Source organism: Cuculus canorus, chromosome 1, assembly GCF_017976375.1.
Source record: "Cuculus canorus isolate bCucCan1 chromosome 1, bCucCan1.pri, whole genome shotgun sequence".
NCBI lineage: Eukaryota > Metazoa > Chordata > Aves > Cuculiformes > Cuculidae > Cuculus > Cuculus canorus.
In genome coordinates this window covers 88291113-88318883 of record NC_071401.1, presented here as the reverse complement: position 1 = coordinate 88318883, position 27771 = coordinate 88291113, and the positions used below count along the sequence as shown (strand labels likewise).

The following is a 27771-nucleotide window of genomic DNA, read 5'->3' as shown; positions in this document are numbered from 1 at the left end:
TTCACCAGAAGCTGTTGACCGGCAATTTTCCAGTCAAGAAAACATCTGAAAAGATGAGAGAGGGGAGAGCAGCTTTCTGCTATGCTCTTATCTATGCAGGAATACTTTCCACCCACAGCTGCCAAACGGGAATTCGGGCGGAGGAGGTCGGGAAGCGGTGCTCCCAGCCCCTCCGCCCCGGGATGCGCGGCTCGGCACCGCCACCCGCTGGGCAGCAGCGCCCGCAGCAGGAACATCACGTCGCTCGTGGGGCTCAGCTCAGCTGAAGGAGCTGGAGGAGACGTGCTCATTCTGCCCCAGACCTTCCCACCGTATGCATCTGCCCCCCCCGTCCCCTTTCCTATCGCATCCCTGTTTCAAATCTCTTCCTTACTTTTCCCTCTCTCTTTCGTTTCTGGGCTGTCAAATCTGATTTCAAACTAGCAGTTCAGAATCAGGTGTGGGGAAGGACCTCCAGGTAACAATTAGCCCACCTCTGTGCTTCCAAATAAGATCCATCAAAGCTGTATCATTTCTGACAAACTTTTGCATCTCCACTTCCACAATTCCTCTGCCTCACAGCCCGCCAGAAATGTGCTCTAGCAGCCCATGACTGAGAACATGCTGTGCCAAGAGGAGTCCCTTTATAAACACACGAGACGAGTGGTCCGCTTAGTTGATATTAGAGGAGGCACAGAGGAGTGAGATCTGTGTGGGTCTGCACATATTGCCTTTTGCAGCAGTCCCTGGACCAATTCTGGCGGCGAATCTGCTGTGCTTTTGGCTGGGGAGAGATCTTGTTGTTCTGCTCCCCAAGGTGGCACGCAGGGTGTGTGCAGTGATAAAGGACAAGTTAGGTTTTTCTTGAGTGTCTGTCAGGGCACATTTTCACCCATTAGGCTAAATGCAGTACCTTTAAAGGCACTGTGGAGTCTGTGAAATTTGTCTAAAAGACCTCTGAAAGCTGAGGAAGAAGACAAGCCCACTGCTAGTAAACTTAGGTTTACATTTTGTATTAAATCTTAGTTTACCATTCAGGAATAAGCACTTCCATGAGGAAATATTTTAGGTGATAATAAGTGGGAAACAAGAATGAAATTCAGTGGTGCAAAAAACAGGCAAAATATCAGCCCAGTGTCAATTCACTGGCCACCATGGCCTACAATCTCCAGACAACAGTGCTTTTTTCTCTTTTAACTGAAACTGCAGCTTCTTTACTCTTTCCCCCAGGGTGGCAGCTCCCACACATATGGCCCACTGCTGACTTTTGTAGCTACGTGCTCCCTGATGGATCTGCAAATCTAGCAGACCTGACTCATCACATGCCTTCTGGTGTTACAGAGAGGCAAGCTGCCTTGTGCTAGGATTTCCCTACTGCTCCACATTCATCAACTGTTTCTCATCTTTGACTTTGAAAAACAGTTTTTGAAAATGAGTCTCTTTTTCCTGTGGCTAGAGTCAGATCCCTGACTTGACTGTCTGCATGTTATTACATTATACAGGGAGGCAGCCTAGGAGGATGCATATGGACACAAACCCCAACATTTCAAAGAAAGGTTTGTAATCCTAGGTCTAAGCTAAACCCGTACCATGCCCCAATACAGCTTTATCTGTTGGATGGATGGGTGTCCGTGTTACAACAGTAGAAGAAATTGCATCAGTAAAACCACAGAGCTATAGAAACATTCCAGTATCTCCCTTCACGCACAGGAACAGCTACCCAGGTGTGAACACTATAGTGTCTACACTCTAAGTACCGAGGTCTATATTACTTTCCACTGCTGCAGTTTGTCTTACAAAATACAAATGAGTGCAATGATATTTTTGCTGATTTTTCTCTTTCCCAGTCCTTAGCATTGGGGTGACCCAGTTCAGTTAGCAGATGCCTGTCCATGACCAGACACCTGGCAGATAGAGCCTCTGGCTCAGTCCTGTCTGTACGGAGGATTTTTAGTGTTCAGTAATATCAGTAGGGGAAACACTAAGGAATGATGTCATGTTTAATGCAAGTGTCTAAGTAAGATAACATGATACAATGAACTGTAGCACCAAGGAACAGGTTTTCCCTAAAAGCTTTTTCTTAAAAATTATCCTTCAGCTAGATTACTAAAATGTCTTTTATCCCTGTGCCAAGACATCACAGGAAGCCTATATGCTGCTAAATCATACTTAAAATGCTTCTTAATATAGAGTTACACTGCTCCAGCCACAAAATCACTGAATTTATATGTTTCCCTTCACTCATTTGTCACGATAAATCTTTTTTACTTCTGGCTTTGCCCTGATAACTGGACACTTGTCTGACAGTACCTTGCAAAGCCCTATGTGGCTTAAGTTACACTCAAGAGAAGCTTGAAGTTGTCTGTTGATCTCTTTGGAAATCTTAGGGAAGACACAAAGAACACACAACCTGGGCTTTGAACTGGGATGACTTTCTTCCAGGCTGAATTACCATTACATTAATAGGTTCTGAAGCCTCCTGTTGCAAGACTGTTGACAGCACTTCATACATACCTACCTCCCTCCACCCTGTAATACATTTTTAGCACTTCTAGAGAAACCATTATTAAAAATGGAATGAAAATGAATGGATTAGGCTGGAGAATAAAGTTTCTACTGTATTATTTATTCATTCTCTTTCCTAATGCTATTTTGCTACTTCCATCACTCATGCTTTCATGGGAGTAGCAATAGGCTGAAGATACCTCAGTCCTTTCTCAGCTGGATTTAAGATTAAAGATCATACTCTTGCACAGTTTTCTGCCAAAGCTATAGGAGCTGTGTCTACCTTGATCAAAATCAAAGCTTTTGACTGTTAACCATAATGACATATGACATTTTCTTTCATGTTCTGGGACACCATCCTACCTCACTGAGATTTTTACTAACTGGCAGGGAGGGTCTACTGAATCATACTTTACCAATATTTTTTTTTGATACAAATATGCTCCTACACATGCTAATATTGCATTTAGTTTTCTAGTACACTGGAATTTCTTGTGAATGAGTGATACACTTAAGACCAAAGACAGGTTTTTTTTTTTAATTTTAGATCTTCCATTAATAAATCTTCCCGTGTCAATTTTTTTAATTTTTATTTTTCTTGCTTCAAGAGACAACTACTCATTTGTTGTCGGACCCTGGAAAAAACGGTGATGTATGGCTTATTAAGACAGCAGCTCAAACATAAGCCCTTGATTGCTATAGGACAAGTGATTTATAGGTGTTTGGTAATGGACTTCTGCTTGGGGCCCTTGGGGGCTTCCATTTCATTTTGTACCAATAGTGAATTATGCTAGTGAGTCAGGTTAATCAGCAGTTGAGCTGTTTGATAAGTTAGTAGTACAGTACTCCTTAGCATTCCCTGAATATGCCTTATTATCAATCTTGATGGCACAACATCATTACTGAGGTCCACTTTTCATAGCAAGGCAGACGTAATTTTTCACTTACATTCTTTGCCTGTCCCCATCTGATAACCTGTCTCCCCTGCAATGTTTTCAATTCCCTCTTACTCTGAAGTTTGGTTCATTTCTGATGTAAGCAGCCAAGTCACCATAAGACTTAGCATGTGCAACGTCTCAGGATTGTCCAATTTCATTTTAGCTTTCTGTAAAGAACAGACACTCATTTTTCAGGGCATTGCATCTTGTCAACTGATGAAGAAGACATGACCCAAGCAGTAGCTAGCCAGCTACCTCATGGTGTTACAAACTCCCTGATATATTGCACAAGTCATTGTTTTTATTTACATGCATAAGGTGGAATCAGCTAAGCAAACCGCATGTATTATGTCAGTGGTAATATTTCTGTTCTGACTACTAGCATGGTAATTGTGCACTGGTTTGTGCTGAGATGCAGTCAAAACTAATGTGTGTACTGCAACAAATGTATATAAATTAAGGCTATGGTGGTATTTAAACAGACAAAGATAATTTTTAAAAAAATTAGGCTATGTCCAGATCATGGAAACCCTCTGAGTTTCTCAGGTGGATACACTGTCTGGCTGTACCTAGACTCATTACTGGGGCTTTCACCATGCACCTCAGAGAACACCAATAGATAAATCCAGGTGCATCTGTTTCTGAGCTGCCTCATATACTTCTGTACATTTGTAAAGACATTTTATTATTTTCATAAAATATTTTTCTCTTGCTTGGTCGATTTTCTCTTTCTGCTCCAAAAAATAATAAGAAAAGGAGGCTAAAGCTCATAATAATCCACAAACACAATGAAAAATGTCTAAGAAACACTTCATTACTCCGTGGTTGTAAGACTTCCTTGCTTTCCTTGTGGGTCCAAAATTGATGCTACTCCCATTTGAAAATCTCCTTTCCATCCTAATTTTTTTTTTTATGACACCTGCCTGCTTTTGAGTTACTGTGCTGACCACCATTATTGAAATTTGCAATATGGCAATGAAAAGTTGACACATCCCATTAATTCAGTCTTTTTCACAGCTGTGCAATTTTGGCTCTAAGCCCTACTGGAAAACACACCAGAGTGTTTCACTGTGTTTCTCTGTTTCTATTTAAAATGACACCATGAAACAGCAGAAAGGAAGGAGGAGCAGTAGGATGTGTAGTCTAAAGAACATAACTGGTGTTGTAAGGGCCATCAACTGCAAAACTAAAGCAATGGCAGGCACTTCTCTTTTCTGTTAGCTGCTGTGTTCAGTGCACATCTTACTACAACACAATTTTTCAAGAACTGCAGATCCACACAAAACCAAGAAAATGCAACACTGGCACTTTCTATGCAAGGTTCTGTGCTGCTGTTTTGATATTTAGCTCGCACTCTAGTAGCCAGTTATGAATTAATCTTCACCTTGACTACCTCTGGCATTACCCTCCATCTGAATCTATCCCTGATCATTTTCTTGAAAGTATCTGTGGCTGATTAAACCTCTGTACTGACAGGGCACATTAATCAGATGAAAAGAATACCGGATGAAAGAATTTTCAGAAGTTAATGTCTGTTACATTTATTGCCTGTCACTAAGCTTGCTGTGTCAAGATAGGAACTTAAGCAATTACGAATGTCAAGGCACAGAACATGTTCAAGAGGCTGCTATTAGTTTATTAAATCAGCTTTCACCTTCAGGGCCAATTTATTGCAACTATGATGTTATTCCAGAAGAATCTTGGTAAGCAACATCCAACTAATTAGCATATTCCCTGCTTGCATGTGTTTATACTAATCTGTGATTAGAAGCCTTTACACGCTGCAGCATTCACATCCAAAAGGTGAAATTTTCATACCTGAAGACAAATACTTATTTCTATAGAACAATTACAGTGGCAAGAGATTTCCTCATAACTGTGAATAATCCAGAAAATGATAAAACTATTCTTCTTTACCAGGGTATGAAGTTCTCATTCATTTCAGGGAGAGACTCAGTAAACTTCACATTGTCATTTTGAAGTACTTATCTTTCCTTTTGACTTTAGTTTTGGGTTAAACCCAAGAACATAACAGTTTTATTATAATAATTTTCCTTGCTCAATAAGAGTTGCATAATCCTTAATACCTCTTACTACTCAAGTTGTCTGTCTCCAGTGAATTAAACTTACCATCTCTGCCAAATTCCTATGTATTCTAAACTATGTATATACTACTAATATATTACTATATATTCTGTGGTGATTCCTGAGTAGAGGCAGTCACCTCAACTGCATTTTAAAAAAACAGGATTATAAATATCTACTATGATGTTTGGTTTACAAATATCTCAGTTCAAAATCCCATTTTCTTTGGCACATAGGCCTTTCGAATAGGGAAGAAGTAATAGAAAATGGTGTATTGTTTTAGACTAGATAGTATCAGCTGCTATGGGAAGAAAATACAGTAATTACCAGGGAATTAAAAAAACACACCCCAATTTTTATCTTTTATAAAACTTAGATTACATTTTACCAACGCCAGGTATTCTCCAACTCTGAACCAGGCTGCAAATGTCACCAGATTGACTTGCAAATAATCAATCTTTTTCAAGTCTAACAAAATCTTGTCTTTTATTATATAAGTTCAAAGCTTAATTTAAATAAATTGTTCTGCACTTAATGGAATAATACAGAAAACAGAACGTCCTGTAGAGGCCGTACTGATCCTTTAAGTTGAAGTGTCTCCTATTACCTCCAATGACATTAGGATGTTGTCTTCCTGCTCTTTCCCTCTGCATGTCTTCAACCCTACAACTTCTGGTCGGGTTTCATGCTAAGGGCAAGAGGTAACAAGTATGTGGATTACTGAGCAATACACAGAGTTTTGTAACACCTAAGATGTATTGAATGCTTGACTTGCTACATGGTCAGCAAGAAGGTCATGTTATGAGTTCCCATCTTTTCCTCCTCTAAGCTGATAGTCTTCACAAGGCTTGTATAAACCTCTTATTTCCTTAGATATCTGCCCTCAGAAAAATCTAATTTTAATGTGTACAGTGAGTTTGATATGCATTGGGGAGAACAAGGCTGATAGAGAAACAGTGTGGACACGTAAGCTTTTCTTTAAGAAATCACTTTGAAAATAAAAGTTTACAGTATCATAGCATAGTTAGGGTTGGAAGGGACCTTAAAGATCATCCCGTTCCAATCCACCTGCCATGGGCAGGGACATCCCACTAAAGCAGGCTGCCCAAGGCCCCATCCAACCTGGCCTTGAGCACCTCCAGGGATGGGGCATCCACAACCTCCCTGGGCAACCTGTGCCAGTGCCTCACCACCCTCATTGTGAAGAAATTCTTCCTAATGTCCAGTCTAAATTTGCCCCTCTCCAGTTTATACCCGTTCCCCCTGGTCCTACCCCCACAAGCCTTCATGAATAGCCCCTCTCCAGCTTTCCTGTAGCCCCTTTCAGGTACTGGAGAGTCGCTATAAGATCTCCTCTGAGCCTTCTCTTCTCCAGGCTAAACAAGCCCAACGCTCTCAGCCTGTCCTTGTAGGAAAGGTGCTCCAGCCCTCCGATCATCTTTGTACCACTCCTCTAGATCCGTTCCAACAGCTCCATATCCTTCTTAAGTCGAGGATTCTAGAATTGGACCAGTATTCCAGATGAGGTCTCACAAGAGAGGAACAGAGGGGCAGAATCACTTCACAAAGTTACCAACATTGTGTCTAAATCTGATTTTTTTCATTGAGGCTTTAATCTACATTCGATTTAAAAATACATATATGCTGGATACTTATTTAAAAATCCTCCCTTGAGACTAAAAATGTCTGTAAGAAAGGATTGATTACTTCTGTGTTTTAGGGAGCACAGCTCTTACTAGCAGATAATGGTGTCCCTCACCTCTAGGATTTCTAAAATCCTTTCTCACTCCTCCTCATTTAACACATATTACAACTTGTTCCAAAGCATCTATTTACACCTCTAACTACAAAATATGCATATATTTTATATATATATATAAATGTAATATTTTTTTTTTATGCTTCATGTGATTGCACTATATTCTTCACCATGGATTTTGCTGAGTATTCCCAAGGCCAGAGAAAAGCTCATGGTAAATCCAGATGAGCATGAAACAAGTGTGCAGAAATAAAAAAGTTAAAAGATCCTTTACAGGGTAATGATTTCTTCTTGATTCCCAATATAAACCAACTATTTATTTTCAGGATGAGAATAGTTAACCTATAATGATCCTGCTCCATGTAACACTGGTCTCTTAAACTGCCTGCCTCCTTCAAAATTGTAGGCTGAGATCTCAACCAGCTAAACAACATTGGAAGCAGCAGTGGTTGAAGGTAAGGAACTCCCAAATCAATCACAGGTAATTCTTCTGTCACATCTGCTTGAAAACATTTCTTCTTCTGTGTGGTAGCAGATGACAGCATGCTATATAACCTTTGCCTTGGATTTCTGAAAGCAGCAGACTAAGAACTGATACCAACACAGTTTAAGGGAGTGTTTCAACATTTTAATTTGTGTTGTTTTACACGTATAAAAAAAACCCTATGTATCAGATCTTGCATACCCTTATACACATAAACAATCTTTACTGAGCAATCCTTTGTGTGACTCAGGACTACTCAGGTCAGTGAGGGTTTTAACAGTAGCCCTATAGCCTTCCATTGAACACATACACCTCCAACATTGATAGAGTAGAATAAAATCACAGTAAACTTGCCACAAGAGATCACTCATTCATACATGTACACCTTTTGTAGCTAGTACTGCCCTCTCAGTGCAGCCACTGGGTGTACTGATAACAACAGTGTCTAGACTGTCATTATCCTGAGAAAAACTGCTTCTGCTAGCATTAAAGCACACTTTAGAAAAATAAGCTTGTCCTTTACAACACTGGTATTAACAGAATATCTTTCTCTCTATGATTCCCTCTCAAACCTTCTTTCTACCAGCAATGGCAGCACAGCTAGATCAAAACATATATAGAACAGCAATATTGTTAGTTAATCTGCACTCCATGCTGCGGTGACATGAGGCATCACAAAAGCCCTCAAGTTGACGGAGTGTTTAAAATGTATTTGGTTAGTCTGCACAACTAAGGTAAACCCATGTAATGGTAATATAACCCATACAAATCTTCCCTTTTTTTAAATTTAGCTCTCACAGCAGGGATTTAAATATCCAATTTTCTATGCATGCGCTTCAGTAGAGTGGTATAAAAATAGGAAGTACTATGGCACACCTTAAAAATATGCATATACAGCAGCCTTCATCATTGGTATGTTAAGTTAAATGGTATTCACTATGCTTACACACTGGACTTGTCTGTGTAACTCTTCTGCTGTTGACTTCACTGTAGCTCAAGCTTTTCACTGGTTGAGGTTTGTGAAGCTTCTACTGTTTCCAAATGGCAAAATCACAACTGCACCATCACTTGAGTGTCCAAAGTCTGCTTTAAGCATTTGAGAGCGCTCTCTTTAGATATGAAGTACTCCCACACATGAAGCCACAATTTTTTTTAAAGACTAACATTTCAGACCTAGGTACATCCATAGACAGGCAATAACCATAATTCCCTGATTACTGATGAGTATCCAACTGTAAATTCAGATACTCAGTTTTATCTAAGAACACCTGAAAATTTGGCCCTGTGTGTTAACTCTGCAGGTTTAGAAGCAAGGGTTACATTCTCACTTGCTCCTTTAACTCAGTACTGAAAATAATCTGAAATACTCTTCTACATCTAGAAAAGTACTGAGAAATACTGTATTTCTACATACAGAAGTACAGAGAAATACTGTAGTGTCTTCAAGAAGTCACTTCACTATGCTCCTCACAGAGAGAAATTAGAACTGTTAAGTGTCTTCCCCAGATACGTGAGGTACATTTCCATGGCAAGTTCAGGCCAAAAATTCCCATTACCACCCACCAATAATTTAATGAGTTCTACATATACATACCACACACAGACATACATTAAACAAAATATAAACCCTAACTCCATTATAAAACTGAAGTATGAAGATATTCATTTACAGTGCAATAAAAAAAAAAAGAATAAAAACAGCTTAGCTCTTTGCAGCACTGCATGTGACATATTTCATTATAAATTACTTCAGACCCAAACTTGAGACACTTCTAATACAATGATACTGATGTCATCCCTACTGAAGAACTTCAAGTCCTCCACGACAATAAGATGGAGGCTAAACTCAGGATACTAGGAGATGCTTTTCATTATTCATTTCTACTAGCAGCCATGTGTAAAACGCAAGAGAAATGCAAGGTGCAAAGCAAGCAAAGTGCAAAAGGTTTTCACTTAATTTTCGAAAATACGGTTGGATTTGTGTATTTCCACTACATTCTTAGGAGTTCTTCTGCTAAAGCTTTCTCAGCAACTTGCAAAATACAGAAACATCTATTTGTGGTAATATAGTGCATAGAAGAAAAAGTCAACAACTTCCATTTCCTCTTTCAGATTTCAAGCCTGTGATACTTCGGAGATAAAGTCATCAAAGGATTTTGAATTGCAGACAGTGAACTAAAAAGGAGGACTCAGTGCCTTCTACCTCGACATAACAAGTCACTGAGTTGCCTGCTTGGTGTACTACCAAACCCCTCACAATCTGGCTAGTGGTCATCTCTTAATTTCAGCCATCTAAAAGGCAGACTGATAGTCAAAACTAATTGTCGAGACTTCTGTTTAACACTGAGTCATAGATCTCCACAGAATGATTTATACCACATGTCTTAGAAGACATTTTAAGACGGGTTGAATTACTCCCTGGAGATGTGCTCTGGAAAGCACCTACATGACTAGTTCACACTATCTGCCCAGCTTCTAGACAGCTGAAGTTATATAAAGTGAACACCATCCTAACACTAGAACATCACAAAGTATTAGATAAATTGTTACATTCAAAAAATGAGCTACCCCAGAACATCGCAATTAATGTGTTAAATTTAATTCCCTTGCTAACAAGCCACAAATATGAAGGGTAAACTAGTGCAAAGCCTCCTCCCGCTGCCTGATCTGCTCTTAGTAATGGTCACATTTCAGTATTAGTGCTAGCTAATTGGCTGTTTCTTGGCAACCTACGCTACAGTGCATTATACAAGTCAGATTCTTATAACACAGAGAAAAGTATTACCTTATTACACTCATTAGAGTGTAAAAAAGCCTGCAATCTGATCAAAGCAGACCACAGCTACAGTAAATACATAGTCAAGGTTTATGCTGTTTCCATGCTAGGGTGGCATGCCATAATGACATCCTATCTGAAAAAAATGCATTTCCTTCCATCCTCAGCTTTCCTGAGTAAGATGAGCACCAGGCCAGTTTCTAAAGGATGTCTCCTATAATGTTTCCAAAATATGCATGTGATCATAAACCTCTGTGCAAAACACTCTGGAAGAATAGTCTACAAACAATAACTGCTCTCCGTACACAAACACACAGAGATACACATACTTATACACTAAGTTTTCCATAAAGTTAGGCTTGTCAGTTGTCATGCAGTGCTACACCTGCAAGAGAGAAATCCCATCCACAAGACACAATGTCCAAGATGCACAACATTCCCAGCAGGTGATCTGCCACCTTCCAAAGGCACCTACTTGCTTCCAGTTGTACTAGGCATTGGAAGAAACACTTTGATGAGGATTCCCCTTTTGAGAATCTATTGTCTTGCTACTGCTCCATGCTTCATCAGTATTTTCAGGAGATTTCACCTCTGCCTTGTTTGTCAGTACGGTGAGTTTGGGAGGCTTGCAAATAAAGCAGAGAAACTTGAAACAGGACAGCAAACCTTCAGAGATGCTGGATGAGAAAAGTTTTTTACACGGGTGGCAGAACTGGTAGAAAACCAACATAAAGAGGACAGCCATACAGTAACCTATCAGGAGCTGCAAAACCAATAACGGGGCACAGACATACAGGTAGATATCAGTTTTATAGATGTACCACATCAGCAGGAGGAATGCATTCTCAATGAATCGCAGCATGTAATACACAGTCAGACGGTACCAATTTTGGGACTTGTTAATTAAGTCAGGATCATTGAGCTTCACCTGCACTGCTGACCAGCAGAACATGTTAATGCCAGCATACAAGAAGGTGAGAAGGCATAAGACGATGGTAGTGCCAACCCTGCTCAATGCCTTCTCTATGTTCTCAGGAAACGGGGACTTGCTTTGCCAGAAGAGAATCCACGGGTAGAAGAAAAAACCAAAGAAATTCACCAGCACAACAGGGAGAGTCCAGATTTGAAGGACAGAACTGAAAAGGACCAACACTGTAACTCGTGTGGCAATCTCAAAGCTTCTCCACATGAATATGCAGAGGTAGGCAGCCGGTTTCACGCTCACATCATAGTCATCATACTTAATCTTAATAGCCAGGATGTTGCAGCGTAAGGCGCCATATACAATTGACAGGAGAGAAAGGACCATAAAAATACCTGCAAAGAAAAAAGACAAATCAGGGCCTTCAGCTTAGCAAAAGTTAAAGATACTGCATCAGAGTAGTGCAGATGTGGTTGTCTTCACAGCAACCCTGGGGACTCCCAGAGGGCTATAATGACAAAAACCCCATCACTTCTACATGCTTCTGCATTCTTACTCTAACCTTATCTCCTCTTTTAGCCCCCATTTGTTACTTTTCCAAGTAGCTAGGAAAAAAAAAAAAAAAAGACATTTAACAGTCACAAGTGTCTCTCCCTCCTCCCCCAGCTGAGGACTGTTCATACGTATATTGTCCTTGTTAATTACATAGCTCAGTCGTAAGAGTATCCAACTTGCTCTCAAACTCTCACAAGGCACAGGCGTGCTAGTCCCTCTGTATAGATGAAAAACTGCAGAACAGAAGCGGAAATTTTAGAGTAACTTGGGCCTGCAGACACCTCGGTGCTCACGAAGTTCTATGTCGAAGCAAATTGTTTAAGCTCACAGAAAAGCTTTGTGATGGAGCTCAAAATTGAAAGCCAAAACAATTTAAATTCAGAACCATTTGCATTTTCTCTGCCTGTGGAGACACAAGATTTGCTCACGGGTCTACACTGTGTTCTCCTGTTTTTTTTAATACATCTACCTCTATCATGCATTTTAGAGCAACACTAATTTTTAATACGTCTTTAAATTCAGATCAACTTTCAGTATCTTATATCTACACAGAATACAAGTGAAAGTTTCACGGTATTTAAATTCTGCCAAAAGTGAATGAAGAGGCCAGTTATTACCTGGCTTCCCCTCCAGATGCAATAGGAAAAACGCTTTCAGGTACTACAGGAGGGAGTCTTGTCTTGCCATATTAAATAGGTACAAATGTACAAGATCTTTGAATGCATAAAATAAACATTTATTGGGAAGTACCTTGATGTTCAGAAGTGCTAACTGCCCACAGTTTGGTTAGCATTTGCATAGTTTCTTCACAGTTTTTACCAACATGCTGAATAGCTGATTTAGGGGACTAATTTTAGGCACTCCCAATCAATATTTTTAGTTTCAATCTTAGTATTTTGTCCACAAAGGAACACTTAAAATGCAAATGAGTTAAAGCATTGTAAACATGATTCAGTTCTTTATTTCAGATTCTCAATGAAACTAACCAAGCTACCTGGTCATGCTACAGGGTATTATATTACATTGGATAAAAGAAAATAATCAAAGGGTATTCTTGATTATGTCAATTACTTTTGCAATGCTTAGCAACTAGTGCTTTCTGCAGCCTTCAATTAGCTTATGTGTCAATATCCTACAAATTAACTGGACTCCCTGCTTTGCTATACCCATATAGCCAGGACTATAATTTTTAAAAATAATTAAAGTTCTTAATTTCTAAGCATGACTTTGAAAGAAACAATTGTAGTTTGGGTTCTCTAACAACTATCTAATGGGATTTTCTTTATCATGTTAGCTAAACTCTGTCCTACTCTGATCTTCAAACACTTCTAATTATTTTGGAAAAGAATTAATTATTCTTTTATGTCTAATTTTCCAATAGCATTCAGTAAGCTGAAAAACATTTGCCATTTCATACAGTAATTTTGTACATGTCAGTTTGGAGGTGAATATATTCACTAAAAATAGGTATGTATTTGCTCATTCAATACTTAAATACTTAATAGATGCATTTAAACATCTTTTTTACAGTGCTGTACTTGATTTGAGAATTTTTAGAAGTTATATCTTTGGAAAACATTGCCTGAAAGCAGAAGAGCAAGCAAGTACTGTGAAGAATACCACTTGAAATCTTGTGGCTCTTTACAAAATCTTTCCTGCTCTTTTGAGCCAGCTCTATAATTCTGAAATGGCAAATAAATTCCAGTAGCTAATGAAGCAAAATAATATTCTCAGAGTTAAAAAAAAACAAACAACCAAACAAAAAAAAGCCCTACCCACTGGGGACAGAGTGTTGCTGTCCTGGAGCTCTCTGTTCTTTCTGTTTTAATAAGCTAAGACACCCATCTCATTATTCAATCTCATTTTAGGGATCCTATATTGTTCTCAAACTTGTGTTAAAAATTCAAGCCTTTGAAAAAGGCATTTCTCTGTTCACAGAAATCAGGTTGTACTAACTCTGGTTTAATACAGTAGTCCAGTCCTGCTCCTTTCCCAAAAGCACAGTACTGTCACTAAACCTTCAATTCAAACAGCACTTTTAAGACTGTGAGAAAGACGGTTTGATGCAATCACAAAGGGAAACGTAGGAGGGTGACATTATTGTTGCTTTTACTCATCCTGAGCAGGGAAAGACGTGAAAATTTGAAAGGCAAAGTATCCTCCTCTGAATAGTCCCAAATCCCCTAGCAGTCCTTATGAAGGTGGCATTTCTCTTCTTCCTTCCTGCTCCCAGAAGGCTGTACTTTTCTTAAACTCAGAGGTGCGCAGTGAGACTCATTCAGGGAGGTGTTGTTTTACTCTGCTGGTTTGTTGGTTTTGGTTTTTTTTGTTTTTTTTTTTATTATTATGTTTCAAGATTTTTCAAGATATATATATTTTTCAAGAATACACTTCAGATATTGCTGAGAGAGCAAATATTTCTCTAGATGAGCTACATCACACATGCCTACCATTGAAATTTTACATTCAGCTGAAGAATCATAAGTTATCTATTATATATACATTATTGTTTTATAATCTGATAATCGGAACCCTTGAAAAAGGGTTCAAAATTATTGAAAAATAAGGGCACTTATTTTGATACTTAGGGCAAGACACCTAGGTACAATTTTTTTTTGCTTTAAGATATATTTTCAACACTCAGAAACAACTATTAATACTCAACGTATGTTGTCCAAACAATGAGAAAAGTATTCCATGGCTAGAGCTTAATGAGTTGAGGAGAAGCAAGTGCAAAAGCATTTTAAGATATCTAGTGAGACCATCTACAAAGTGTTCTGCTGCAAACACTACTAAGTTGAAAAAATCCATAAAACCAAAATTGCTATTCTTAAAAATGGCAGTCACTGCTACAAACTTGCATTTTTAAAAAGCATCTTTTTCAGCAGAATAATCTTATTTTAAATAGCAAGAAATCTGCCTTTTGAGATTAATCTCTCATTGTAAGCAACGCTTGGAAAAGACAGCTTGACTGCTGTTAACGGCACAAAAATTCTAAACTTACAAAAAGATTGCTCTTAATGGAAGCAGATCCTCCGCATTCAAAACTGTACACTGAGAACCAGCCTTTTTTTCAAGTGTAAGAGGCCAAGTCACACATCCTTTTGTAATTAACACTGACTCAGGACTTTTTTGACACCTTCTCACCTTGTGCCTCTCCAGGTAGTATCACCTAAGTGAAAAGGTTCTGACAGGTACCCATCACTGCGTAAGTGGACCTGAGCCTGGCGTCAGCCCCTTCTTCAAAGCAAGGTTATAGCTGGCTCTAAGGCAATGCATGACATCGACATATGCTGAAGCATTCAGTACAGGGTGAAGCCCAAATGCACAAGAGAGATCTCAGAGTCTGATCTGGGAATGGCAAATACAGTCAGACTGGGCATTTCATAAAGTAACAAGTTAGGAATTTCTTCCCAGTTAGGCTGTAACCTAAGAAAGAGCTACATGTCTAGAAATAGGACTCAGATTAGGCTATTACATGTAGGTTTCCAACCTTGCATTTCACCCAACAACATTTCTATACATTTCATGCTAAACAGTCATGAAAGCTTTAAGTCTTTCACCACTAACCTAGAGGCTTTGTCTTGCTTTTGCATCTCTTTAGTTCTCTTGATCTTACTTTCTGGACAGACAGTGAAATAACAATTTTGAAGAATGCCAGACACTGGCAAGAATTTGATTATCCAGAAAAAATATCCAGAGAAATTAATGAATACCATGAAATACAGAAGAAAGATGCAGCATGACTCTGGTTGACAAAGGGCTAGGCAAGAATGCACATTTTTCTCAGACCTGTTCAATACTGGAAGCAGTAATGAGTTTTAAATCATGCTATTCAGCATGACAGTAAACAGCTTTACGTTCAAAGGCGATACAGGCCTCATTACCACTGATCACGCGGAATTTACAAAGAGACAGGGTTGTGTAGGAATACAGAAAAACAGGAGACTGATGAGGAGACAAGACAAAAAAAAAAAGAAAACAAAACATAAGAATACAGTGATAATTATAACAGAGACAAAAGGAAACGAGCATGCAGTATGGAGGGCCAGTGTCCCTTTAACTTCCCAAGAATAGCGGAGTTAAAGACATCTGAAGTGTGGAAGAATAGCTGGATTGGCTGTTAAATTATTTTGACGATGCTGCAAGATCAAAAGGTTGAAGTGCTGTCCCTATACATGAAAATCCCTGTGTACACATAACAAAGAACAACCTGAAATTGTATTGTGCACCATTCCCGTTTATTCTGGAGGCTGAATGATACTGGTAGACAAAAGGTACTACTGCAGAAATAAGATGGCTAAAGAGATTGTAGAAAGTTTCAAAATTTCAGAAGTTAAAATACACACGAGAGGGATGTAGTTCAGATTCTTGTTTTTCTGATGAAGAAGCTCTAACAGACATTGCCATTGTCTCTAAATCACTGATTAAGAAAAAACACACCTTTTTTTTCCTCTTTTCATTTCTGTATTTCAGAATTACATCTGCTATGGAGATGACTACTGCATTTGCTGGTAAGTTCATTAAACTCCCTGGTTATCTCTAGTTGTTTAACTTCACCTCAGCCATGCAAGGTCACTTATCGGCCTGGGATTCAGAATTTCTCTCAGCAGTGATTGAGTCAGAAGTAATAGAGTGTTACAAATCATTATTAAATACATAATTCTCTAATCATCTGGAACACAGCGCTTCTTGGCAACCATGACCAGTAAAGTCAACACCAGTAATAAAAGAAACAAAATAAAAAATTGACCTTTCTCAAGCAAATGCCATCAGCAGTGAAGCGACTGGAAACTTTGCTAATTGCATCACTCAGCAAAGTATTCAGTTCATGTCACAGATGCCATGGTTATTTGAAAAGCCTAACTTAGCTGTGAAGTACTCAGAAACCATCAGGAATGATGTCTTTCAGTAACTACTGCTATGACCTTAAACAAATACTTATGCATGAAGACCTTAACCTGTTTTAATAGCCTCATGTGCTGCCTTGTCCTTTGGTATACTACAGTTTTCCATTATATGAGCTGAGTGGAGAAGCCTTGGAGATAGAACAAGAGCTATTTTGTATTTTGGTGGAAACAGACCTCCACTTCACACAAGTGCCAAAGTCCTTTCTTACACTGACAAGTTGGTTGTCCTACAAACAGCTGGAACAGATACTTCATTTAGCAGCCAACCAGCAAATCAAGACTCTTGTTTAAGGAGCTGCAGCTCATCATGGAACAAGATGCAGACTCTCATGGTATGAGTCCTGGTAAATCTATGCAGTGCAGCACTGCTTGGTGAAGGCTTAACAGTATGGATCCAGAAAGGAGATGGCCACATTTGCATATCAGCTTACTGAATCCTGCCTTTTGATTCCAAATTCAGAGTCTGGCACAAATAAACACAGTTCATATTTGAAACTGCATTCTTGAAAGTACACTTTCTTTCAAAGCTCTGCATTGTACCCCAAGGAATTTTCCAGAAAGTTTGCTCAAAAACCAAAATAGAACAGAGGTAATTTTTTTCTTCTTCTTCATGAAGACAGCTCAGTCCCTCCAGCTTCCCCCCTGTCAATGGCCACTTGTACAAATCACTGTTTTAACAGCAACCCACATATGCTACAGGGAGTATCACAGTCTAAAACATTATGATATACAGATAAACTCGACTGCAACATCACTGTCAAGGAGATGAAACCCATTGCAATATCATAGAATCACCAGGTTGGAAAGGACCCACTGGATCATCGAGTCCAACCATATGTTTGGTTCTTGTCCAGGCTAGCTACATCTAACTGCTGACCTTCCTCTTCTCCCTCCCACCAAAATACAGAGGTAATAACAACAGCTCCACTTACTTCTAGCAGCTGTGATCTCCTGCTGAAGGACACAGATGTAGAGCTGGAGTGTGAGCTGGGGTGCTGAGCCAAGGAATGCCTGGATCACAGATGCCCTGCTGAATGCAGACCTGTGTGTACACAGCTTGCCTTCAGCCTGTCCCACTTCTTTCTCAATTTCTTCTGAGTACCCATCCTTGGGCATTTGCCTCTTCTTTGTGATGCTGACATAAGGCTCTTCAACTCTGCCAGCGCGGAAGTAAATGTAAAAGACTTCCACACACCTACAAGCAAATCAGAAAATAGAGTAATAGGAAAAAAAACAACCCAAAAAACCCCAAAGAAAAGCATAAGTTTTTCCATTCTTTAGCATTTTAAGACATCGTATATTAAAGTCCTAAGTAATTTCTTTATAGAGCAAAGCCTGTACATTTTCTTCTCCTGGTAAGTTTGGAATATAATAGATTTTACTCTTTAAAATATGAACTAGATGCGACTAGAGAGCAAGAAGCTAGCAGCACCCTTTGGGCTGTTTGCAGTACTCAGACATGGGAGAAGATTTGTTTGTTTCCTACAAGCTTTCCTTGCTCACTGTTGTACTACTGAAGTCCTTTAACTACTCATCCACTACAATGTTAATAGACTGCCAACCCAGGACCCAAGCTGGAAGCATTTCTTTGGATTCTCATGTCTTTCTTTTCTCATTATCCATACATCTGTGACGCACAAATGACACATGGTAATAAAACTACTCTTCATACCTTTGCCTTAAACAAAACATCTCAAGATGTTGGAGAGAAGCCCAGGATACAACCGGGTGCACAGCTGAACTCTAACCCTTACTTTACAAAGTAACAGTCCAAAAAACAAGTAATAAGCCTTAGCAGCAATAATGAGAACAAACAGTTTAGAGTCTCACAACTCTGGAAATTAACATTAAAAAAAACACTCAAAAAAACCCAAACACAGAAACGGGAACTTTACTCCTTTAAATATGGTTACATGTACTGCACTGTTTAAGGATTATTAAGCATAAAAATATTCTATAGAATAAGATGCAACGTTCCCAGTTGCTGCATCTCTTCATACTTCAAACAGAGGGGGAACCAAACCCTCTCATTTATGTAGGTCTGACTTATCACGGACTAACTTCCAAGTAATAAAGTGACGCCAGTACATGCACCTCTATTCATAAATTACATACTGTTGTACTACTTGGTGTAGTACCTATACACAGAGAATAATCCACCATTATTATTAAAGCTAGTAAAAACACGTGGTGCACTGGAGGCTCCATTCACAGTGACGACTTTCTATTTTCCCTTTGCTAATCTTTTCAGTCCCTGTCAGTCTTGTTCCATGTGAAAGAATTCACAGAGCCAAAAATAAAGTGTGCAAAATTAATAAAGCACAACAGCTTATGAAGCCAACAGAGATTCTAAAACCAACATATTTATTTTATTCCAAAAGAAAGATCCCAGAACATTTTTGTCTCACTTAGTATTCACAGCTATCTATTCATCCTGAGCAGAGGGCAAGTCTGAAGCTATTACAGAAAATGAGACCTTGGCATCAGCTTCTGAGCTCTTGCGGTGTGTGATTAGAAGCAGATATAGTCTAGGGACCCATCTAGCAAATATGCAGTAATCCCATACAAGAGATGATAAGATTCATAGGACTACTGACTATAGCAAATGTTATAATCAATGAAATGTTGGGGTTTGCAGCAATCATTTGATTTGTACTTATTAAGTAGCAGTATATTGTTTGTGATGGGAAATTATATACCTGCAGAGAAAAGTAAACACAATGTGAAACGGTCTGATGAGCAAATCTTAGAGCCAAAGGGGTCTTTCACCAGCACAACAGAGTAATAAAAATGGTATGTGCAAGCACTCGGATTACATCAGTAATGACACCCATCTTCTCCCAAGCTTTGTCCACTCCATGCATGAGTATCTCTGGGGGTCATTCCTTCTGGGGCAAATATCAAATGCACTCAAGACTCTACCTGGCGCCACTGCCCAGGCAACTGCTTCAAACGGGAGCATACTGGCAGTTGGTACACTACAAAGAAAGAGCGCCAATCTAAATGTTTATGTAATAGAGTGTAAGAGGGGCACAGGCACTTGAATAACCGTCCAGGTGAGAAGGGTTCAGAACAGTGATAAGAATCAATTCAGATCATTTATCTGTGCGAGGTTACGAAGTGCATTCTGGAGGGCTGGGAATGGTGTCTTTAAACAAACTGGCTTGTTCTTTTTTAGTATGAAACACAGCTAAGAGACAATGCAAAAAAGAACTGCTCCATGCCAGTTTTCCTTTGCAGTTACAAACTGCTATGAATGGGGAATTCCCCAGAAGCCCGGGTAGCTCACTGCTCATTGCTGCTCCACTCAGAAGGAACAGGAGTGAGACACCAACTTCTGCACAATCCACCTCCTGCAATGCAGCAATGTTTGGGGCCCTTTCAACCGATTCTCACATGGCACCAACAGCAGAAGGCATGCAGATGACCATCTTCACCGCATGTAAAGCAATGACAGTTGCAGCATGGGCTCTGAAGGAACTATAATTACTCTGAAGAAGTAAACCTCAGACCTACTCTCTACAGTGAAAATTAAGAGACAAGAAAAAGATGGTGCTGCTTTCTCCCCTGCTGCCAAATCTTGGCAAAGAGAAGAGCTATGCTTTTTCAAGGATCCTGATGATGCCTACAAAGACCGATGCAGCAGCAACACATTCATCTTCTACACAGTTAGCAGGATGAATAATCCTATCTTTATATGCCTGCTGACAGCAAGAACATCATTCCCTCTTTTAATCATGGACGCACGGGACTAAAACACAGGTAAAATAACGGTGGTGGAAGAGGGAGCAGGCAATCCTTCAGCTAAGAGGCGCTCCAAGAGGAAACACCTATTTGAGACCTATCCACATACGCTTACTGCAACCCTACAAGAAGATCTGTCTAATAACTCAATTTTTAGTAATTCCTTTTCTTTAGAGAAGTGTGCAAAAGACTTTTAAGTCCTGCAGATTTACTTACCTGCATTAGGCAAAGACTTGTTCCTCACTCATTGTTTTACCTTCCACCTGCAGTGACTTTCTGTTCATTGCATCCTGGACACCTAACACATCTGCTCAAGAATAAACTAAAAAACAAAGCCTGAAGAGGATCTAGGTGTATTCTTCCCATCTGGAAAAGAGGGAGATGTGTCAATAGTTGTAAAATTTAGAGCTAGAATCTCCTACAGCAATGTCTGCCAACAGAAATCTTAAAAGGAAGACAGGTTTTTAGACCTGTGCTAAGGTCTAAAAGCAGGTCACTAGGAAGGAAAGATGACCTATGAGAGAGAAAGCTTCTGCACAATGTGACTGAAGCATTATCTGCACTGTTAGAGATTATTAAATTTCACACTGCAGAACTCGGTGCTCAAAACATTAATGATGCCGATTATTTCAGCCTATAGGTGTTTGGTTTGTGTTTTGGGGGCCTGGGAGTTTGTTTTTTTGTTTTGGTTTTTTTTTTTTTACTTCCTGCAGCTCACAGAATCAAACCTTGGCTGTAACAGCAGCTCCTTGTTCACAGTTTGATGCAAACTTCCTCCTGCATCTGCTTTACTGCTGTCTACACAGTACACAGAAACAACTAATTGTTTCTCCTTATGCCTTGAGAAACAAAGCCAATTTTAAATTATCCCAATTTTAAAACAAAAAAAGTCTACTGTTTATATCCTTGTCCCATTAAAATTTGAGGAAAACAGTCATTAGTGTTCTATTTAGAAGCCTGTTATATTTGCTTTCAAACATTTTTTTAAGAGAAGTTAATCACTCTGTAGACAGAGCCCTCTCCTAACTGCACGTTCCTCATAAGGAAGAACCCGTAGGCCCACATTCAGCTAACTGAGCAGTAGGGATGGTAGTTTCAAGGACAACAGCAGTCACTTTGCTTTCCTCTCCATGAAGCTGGTACCAGAAGTAAGCTCTGCCAAATTCACACCACTCCCTTCTGGATACACCACTTCAGTACTGTCTTGAGGAAATCAGCTGGTAAGGAACCACTGCATCCAGTAGACTTACTGTACACCATCACCAACATCCCCTGTTTGTGACTATAAGCCCCACCTGTTCGTTGTTGGAAATCGCCACTCCTTACTTCAGCCCCTGACATTGGTTGCAGAATAGAAAAGGGCAAACAAGTTAACACAGAGTTCTCTGTGACCCTTCATGAAGAGTTATTTGTACTTTGAACAAATCCTTAAGTGCGGAGCAGTACACTGGCAAAAATACTTCTAGTTATTATTTACTGGAATTGTATTAGCACTTAAAAATCTCAAGATGATCTTCATGCCACAGGTGCCATTCAAGTGAACAAGGGACAAAGAGTCAGTTTGTGGCTCAGAAGCAGCCGATAACGAGCCAGAAGGCTCATCATGGTCTTCTCTAAGGGTAAGAAAAATGTACTAAATCTCTCAATGATGTTAGCTATCATTTTAAGTCATTTTTTTTTTTTTGTTATCATTTACACGGTAAAAGAATCTCCTTTTTTACGGGAAGAAAGGAAGTATCCAAATATATTTTCTAAGCATCCAAACTAATTAGTACACTTGCAAGGAGTGCCACCAACCTGAAATGTTGCAGGAATCCCCCACAGTGCCTGGAAACCTGCAGTCACTTTGTTCCAGCCAACTGTTCAAACAGACTCCAGCATGCCTACATCCCGAGGATCAGCGCCAGGCCACTGGGGGGCATAGGAATTTTGGTCTACAAATTGCTGCAAATTTATGGGAAAAAAACTCTCAGGAAGTGGGAGAAGGAATTAAAAAAGGGTGCACTAGCAGTAATTTCACAGTACAGCAAAAGTCCTTTGCAAGAAGAGGGATGCTTTCTAATTTTAGTGCTTCCAGTGGCAGCAGCAAGACAGCAAGTGCCTCCTGAACAGGTGGAGTGTGGGTGTTTGCGGAAGGTGGTAGTATGCAAGAAGGTTTTATAAGAGAATGTACTTTTTTTCTCTGTCACACAGAAGATTCAAAATAGGTTGGATCATTTGGCTTGCAAAGCTGAATACCCTCCTTCCCTGCCAAGATATTTCCAAACCATTCCCCAAAATTTACAAACTTAACTTTGTAAGGGAAAAAGGAAAGTGGGAAAAACGTCTAGCTTTTAGGGTGACGAAGAAAACTCACTCAATATACATAGGCTGTCTGTAAAGTCGGGCACAAATATTTGAGTATTCGATTCTGAACAAAGAAATACTAACTATCCTGTATCGTGTAACAAACCTGATAGAGACAGTTGAAAAGTTAGTGTTAGATTTTTTTTTTAAAGCCAGACAAAGCAGACTGCCCTCTGTTGAAGCATGCCCTCTCACACAGCCTACTGGCTCTTAAACTTTTCATTCTGATGCCACAAGCGGACAGAGCCTGGGCTGGCTGTACTGTCTCTGAGCCCTATTTGACCTAATTTGACCCAGGAGCCTCCAAAAAGGCCCTGGGCTGTGCCAGTAAGATAGAAGAGAGATCAAACACAAGGGATGGAGTGAGGCTTCGTGCTGGGGAAGTAGATGACTAACAGCAGCAGGACTCTCTGGTGCAAAGGAGCAGAATGGAAAAGAATGGGACAAAATGGCACCGGGGCAATGGTCCTTTTGAGCTTACAATGGTTAAAGCCACAGCGAAGCAACGATACAGCCAAAACATATTTTGCCTTCCACCTATCACCTCAGACTTGTGTGCATTCCAGTCTACAAACGCTAGGAAACCTCCTGTGCAAAGTAGGGAAAGGTAAGGTATTTCATGCACTGAAAACACTTCAGAATTTTACAACACATATATACCTTCTATACCTGAAGGGAAGAAATCAGTTTCCTCTTCTGATAGAGACAACAACGTTCAGTGGCAGTGAATAGAAAGGCAAGGAATAAAGAACAAAAACAAAAAAAAAAAACCCAAAACCTTTAATGTCTGTCTCAGACCTATCGCTTCACCTTCCCACACCTCTGTATTGTATCCTGCAAACAGACACATATCCTTGAATCTAAAGAGAGGTTGCTTTCTATGAAAGTTCTCCTCTTAATTGGTAGAGTCCTTCCAGCCTTTAGCAGCAAATATGTTTTTCATGTGATATGAATGTACTACTCTCTTTTCATTAGCAATTATAATTCCAGTTATCCTGCCCCTAAAGAGAGGTTAATATGCATCACTTCGTACCACCTATGTGATGCCACGGGGACTGTAGCACAGGTATGCTGCAACACTTTCAGAATATCTTCAAACCTCCTGAAACACTAAGTTTGTAAATCTTTGAGAAAAGCAGAAGTGCAGAGCTAGCGAAATAATCCTACACTGCAGCATCACAGAGAGGACAGGAGACAAGAGGGCTTCCGTATGCCCACTAGTCTTACAGTGGTGACTGCAGCTGGGAGCTTGCCAACACAGCAGAAAGTGTGTTCTGCACAAGATGAGACTTGTGTTGTAAACAGATAAGCTTGATGTGGAGAAAGGAAGAGAAAGTGAAATCATGCTCGGTGGCTAAGGTCAAAGCATAAGTCTATGTCCCTTCCAGATAGTTATTACAGAAAGAAAATCTCTAATTTTTTGTTGTTGCTTATATCATTTGTTTGCATCTTCACATCTTGCAGCTTGACATGACATTCTTTCCTTGTCTGGCCGCAAGAAATTGATGTAGAATGCCAAAACTCATTAACGTAACTTTTACTGTGATAGTTCCTTTCTCTTCGGTTGCATTTTTACTTTTCAAAGAATGTAGAAATATTTTGAAAATTTTAGAAAATGAGATCTCTTCATAGAAGTTTACTGTTAAGCTATGACTTAAATATCTTTACAATATGATCAAAACAAGCAAACCAAAAAATCCAACCATGATTATAGAGAAGTTCAATGTTTTTTGAAGTGTAAGATGTTTTGTAATGTCCGAACTGTTCACCTTTATTAGTGTGAACAAATCTTCCAACTCTGTCCAGGAATTTTAAAAAGTTGGGGATAGCCTCTAGTACGGAGATACTCTATTTAATTCCCTTTAATTTAATTCCATTTAATTGAAACGAAAGCCCCCACCAAACCTTTTCCCCAAGGGGTTGCATCACTTCTGTAACTTCTCATGTATCTTTTTTTGTTTTGGTTTGGGTTTTTTTTCCCCCCTAAGAACATTTACAGTCAGAAGTTGAAATCCCCAAAGGAATTCGGGGGGAAAAGATCACTTTCGGGGAAAAGAGAAAGCATTACTAGCATTTCCAAGATGGGATGGGGACTATCCTTGCTTTGAACCGAGTTAACTCTTGAAAGCAACCTGAGAGTAAAGCATTACGGACAAACCAGCAGTGAGCAGACACAACCATTTGCCAAAAAAGAAAAGCCACAGGGAGAGAAAATAAGGGCAGGAAAGGCCCCAGAGGGAGGGCGCAGACTCTGCCAGGCTCTCCTCTCCCCGCGGCAGCTCAGCGCGCAGCCACCTGCCTCCCAACCCACTTCTCCGACGCTCAGCGCCCACCGAAGGTCAGGCAGCACCACGCCCCGCGCCGCCTTTCTGCCGAAGGACGCTTCCAGAGGGGATTCTTCCTCCCGCTCGCGGGAATAAGCGTGGGAAAGATGCGGTGTCGGCGCAGAGCGGCCGCCCGGGTCCCGCCCGCACAAAGAAGCGGGGAAGGGACGCTCCCGCTGCGAGCACCGAGATGGGAGGGAAGGGGCGCCGGGGCGGGACTCACCGACCTGACGAGGGGCCCGAGCTGCAGGAGGTGCAGCAGCAGCACCAGCGGGCGGTCGCGGCTGACGTCGCGGTGGATGAAGACCAGGCTGAGCTGCACCAGCGCGCAGGGCAGGAGGGCGAAGAGCAGCGTCAGCCACTGCCACATGCGGTCCCCCGCCGCGCGGTACGCCCCGCTCAGGCACAGCGCGGTCACCGTCTCGGCCACGAAAAGGAGGAGCGAGACGAGGACGGAGCCTGGGAATTTCATCGCCGCTCGCCCGCCGTGCCGCCTCGCCCCGCCGCAGCCGCCACACGCCCCACACCGCCCGGCTGCAGCGCCGCAGCGGGGCCGCCAGGGGGAGCCGCCGCGCCCGCTGCCGCCCCCGCCAGGGGCTCCGGCTGCCTCGGGGAGCGCCCTAGCATGGCTCTGCCGCGGCCATAGGTGCATAACTCAGCTGGAGGGAGTGGGTCGGTGGGGCTGCTCCTCAGGGGGACCCGGGCCGGTGGGAGAAACAGCCCGAAAGAAGCAGGCGAAATCCTGCACCTGGGGGAAAATAACCCCGTGCAGCAGCAACAAAGGCTGAGGGACAGCTGGGTATAAAAATATATGCGTTTAAACTGCGAGGTTTAGCTTGATGATCTGAAAAGGTCTTTTCCAGGCTGGGAGAGTTGGGGTTATTCAGCCTGGAGAAGAGCAGGCTCCAAGGAAACTTTATAACGACCTTCCAGTACCTGAAGAGGCTACAAGAGAGCTGGGGAGGGACTGCTCACAAAGGCTCGTGGTGATAGGGCCAGGGACAATGGGTATAAAATAGGGGCAGATTTAGACTAGACATAAGAAAAATATCTTCACGATGAGGGTGGAGAGGCACTGGCACAGGTTGCCCAGGGAAGTTGTGGCTGGCCCCATCCCTGGAGGTGTTCCAGGCCAGGTTGGATGGGGCCTTGGGCAGCCTGATCTAGTGGGATATCCCTGCTCATGGCAGGGGGATGGAACAGGATGATCTTTAAGGTCCCTTCCAACCCAAACTATTCTATTATTCCAACCTAGTGATTCTATGAGTCCTGGTAACCCTCTCCCTTGATGGACCTCGTTTGGAGACCTTCTCACCACTAGAGAGCCTGCTGGCAGATGTGCTCTTTCCCCACTACAGCAGGTGGATCTTATTCTTGTTTGTCAGGCCTTTTCCCTCAAAGGCTTCTAGGATCACAAACCCTGAGGCCCTACTGCAACACAAGCTGTTGACTGGCAGCATTGGCCCACTGTCTCTGAAGCTTTCCCCTTCACCAGCAGACCACCCCATGCCTTTCTACCTTGCTCTCAAAGCTCTGGAGTCATTCTGGATGTGCAGGTCACTGTGGCACCATAACTAATGGCTCAGTGGATGAGCAGCAAAAGTTAGTAGCCCAAGGGCAAGACAAGCCTTCGTGGTCTCTCCACAACATCCTGAATCTGATCACCTGGCAAGAAACAAAGCTCCTGATGCACCAAGTCAGGTTGGCAGATGGTACCTGTATCCTGCACAGGGGGAGTCCTCAATCACTGCCACTTCTCTTGGTGCAGGTACTTGGTCGTTCTCAGCTGGCTCTGATGCCTTCCCTGATAGATCTTTTTTCTTCTTGCCTGTTACCAGATAATTGCAGAACAGCATGTAGAGATGAGCTACAGACCTGAGATTTACCAGGAATACAAGAGGAAAAGCAAGATACAGAGTCTAAGATGCTATTAGCCTATTAATGGGAGAACAACAGTGGCTACTTCTGCATGTCACCTGCTGTTCTTTAATGCAACTTAGGTTGCCACAAGATTTATAGAACAAATGCCAGTAATGTTTTGTTTGGGCCATTTCTTGAACTGCCTTTGCACTGACAGGTCTGGAGTCCCATCGCTCTGCTCTACTTGAGCTCAGCTGATGGCAAAGATGGAAACCTCGTTACAGGTGGGCTTGGGTGAATTTAATGCTCTAATTCCCTTAATTGGGAATGGAGGGGTCTTTCTGGAAAGAGAAGAGGCCGCGCGTACTGAGATTTAAGCAGGCTGAAAATAAACAACTAAGTGGGTAACTTTTAACTTACAGGCCAAAAGCAACCTGATTTCTCTTATCTTGTTGGAAACTACCATGAGATAGTTCTGCCTAATGGCCATGTGTAGCCTGGATGTTTTATCTAGTTTTCAGGTCAGTGATTTTTCTTTTGATGACATGGTACCATTGAAAAGCTTTTGGAGCCTTGAGTCATGG

At 41.0% G+C, this 27771-nt stretch overlaps 1 protein-coding gene across 2 annotated transcripts; it reads right to left on the bottom strand.

Moving 5' to 3' along the window:
- Positions 1 to 7893: 7893 nt before the first annotated feature.
- XK (X-linked Kx blood group antigen, Kell and VPS13A binding protein) lies at positions 7894 to 27716 on the bottom strand. Of its 2 annotated transcripts, none has more exons than XM_054084450.1 (3): positions 27044 to 27716; positions 17846 to 18108; positions 7894 to 11843 (listed from the first exon to the last, which is right to left on the bottom strand). In XM_054084450.1, exons 1-3 carry the CDS (start codon positions 27181 to 27183, stop codon positions 11017 to 11019), a joined length of 1230 nt encoding a protein of 409 aa, XP_053940425.1. In that variant the 5' UTR covers positions 27184 to 27716; the 3' UTR covers positions 7894 to 11016. The 2 variants fall into 2 exon arrangements, with proteins under 2 accessions (XP_053940425.1, XP_053940417.1); XM_054084442.1 differs by lacking the exon at positions 27044 to 27716 and adding an exon at positions 25555 to 25850.
- Positions 27717 to 27771: the final 55 nt, after the last annotated feature.

Excerpts from the sequence above, each read along its gene's own strand:
- XK (XM_054084442.1), bottom strand. The coding sequence starts at position 25,799 with ATGAAATTCCCAGGCTCCGTCCTCGTCTCGCTCCTCCTTTTCGTGGCC. Across the intron at positions 18,109-25,554 it reads CAGCTCGGGCCCCTCGTCAG|GTGTGTGGAAGTCTTTTACA; the intron begins GTCGGTGAGTCC and ends ATTTGCTTGTAG. Across the intron at positions 11,844-17,845 it reads GGAGATCACAGCTGCTAGAA|GTATTTTTATGGTCCTTTCT; the intron begins GTAAGTGGAGCT and ends TTTTCTTTGCAG.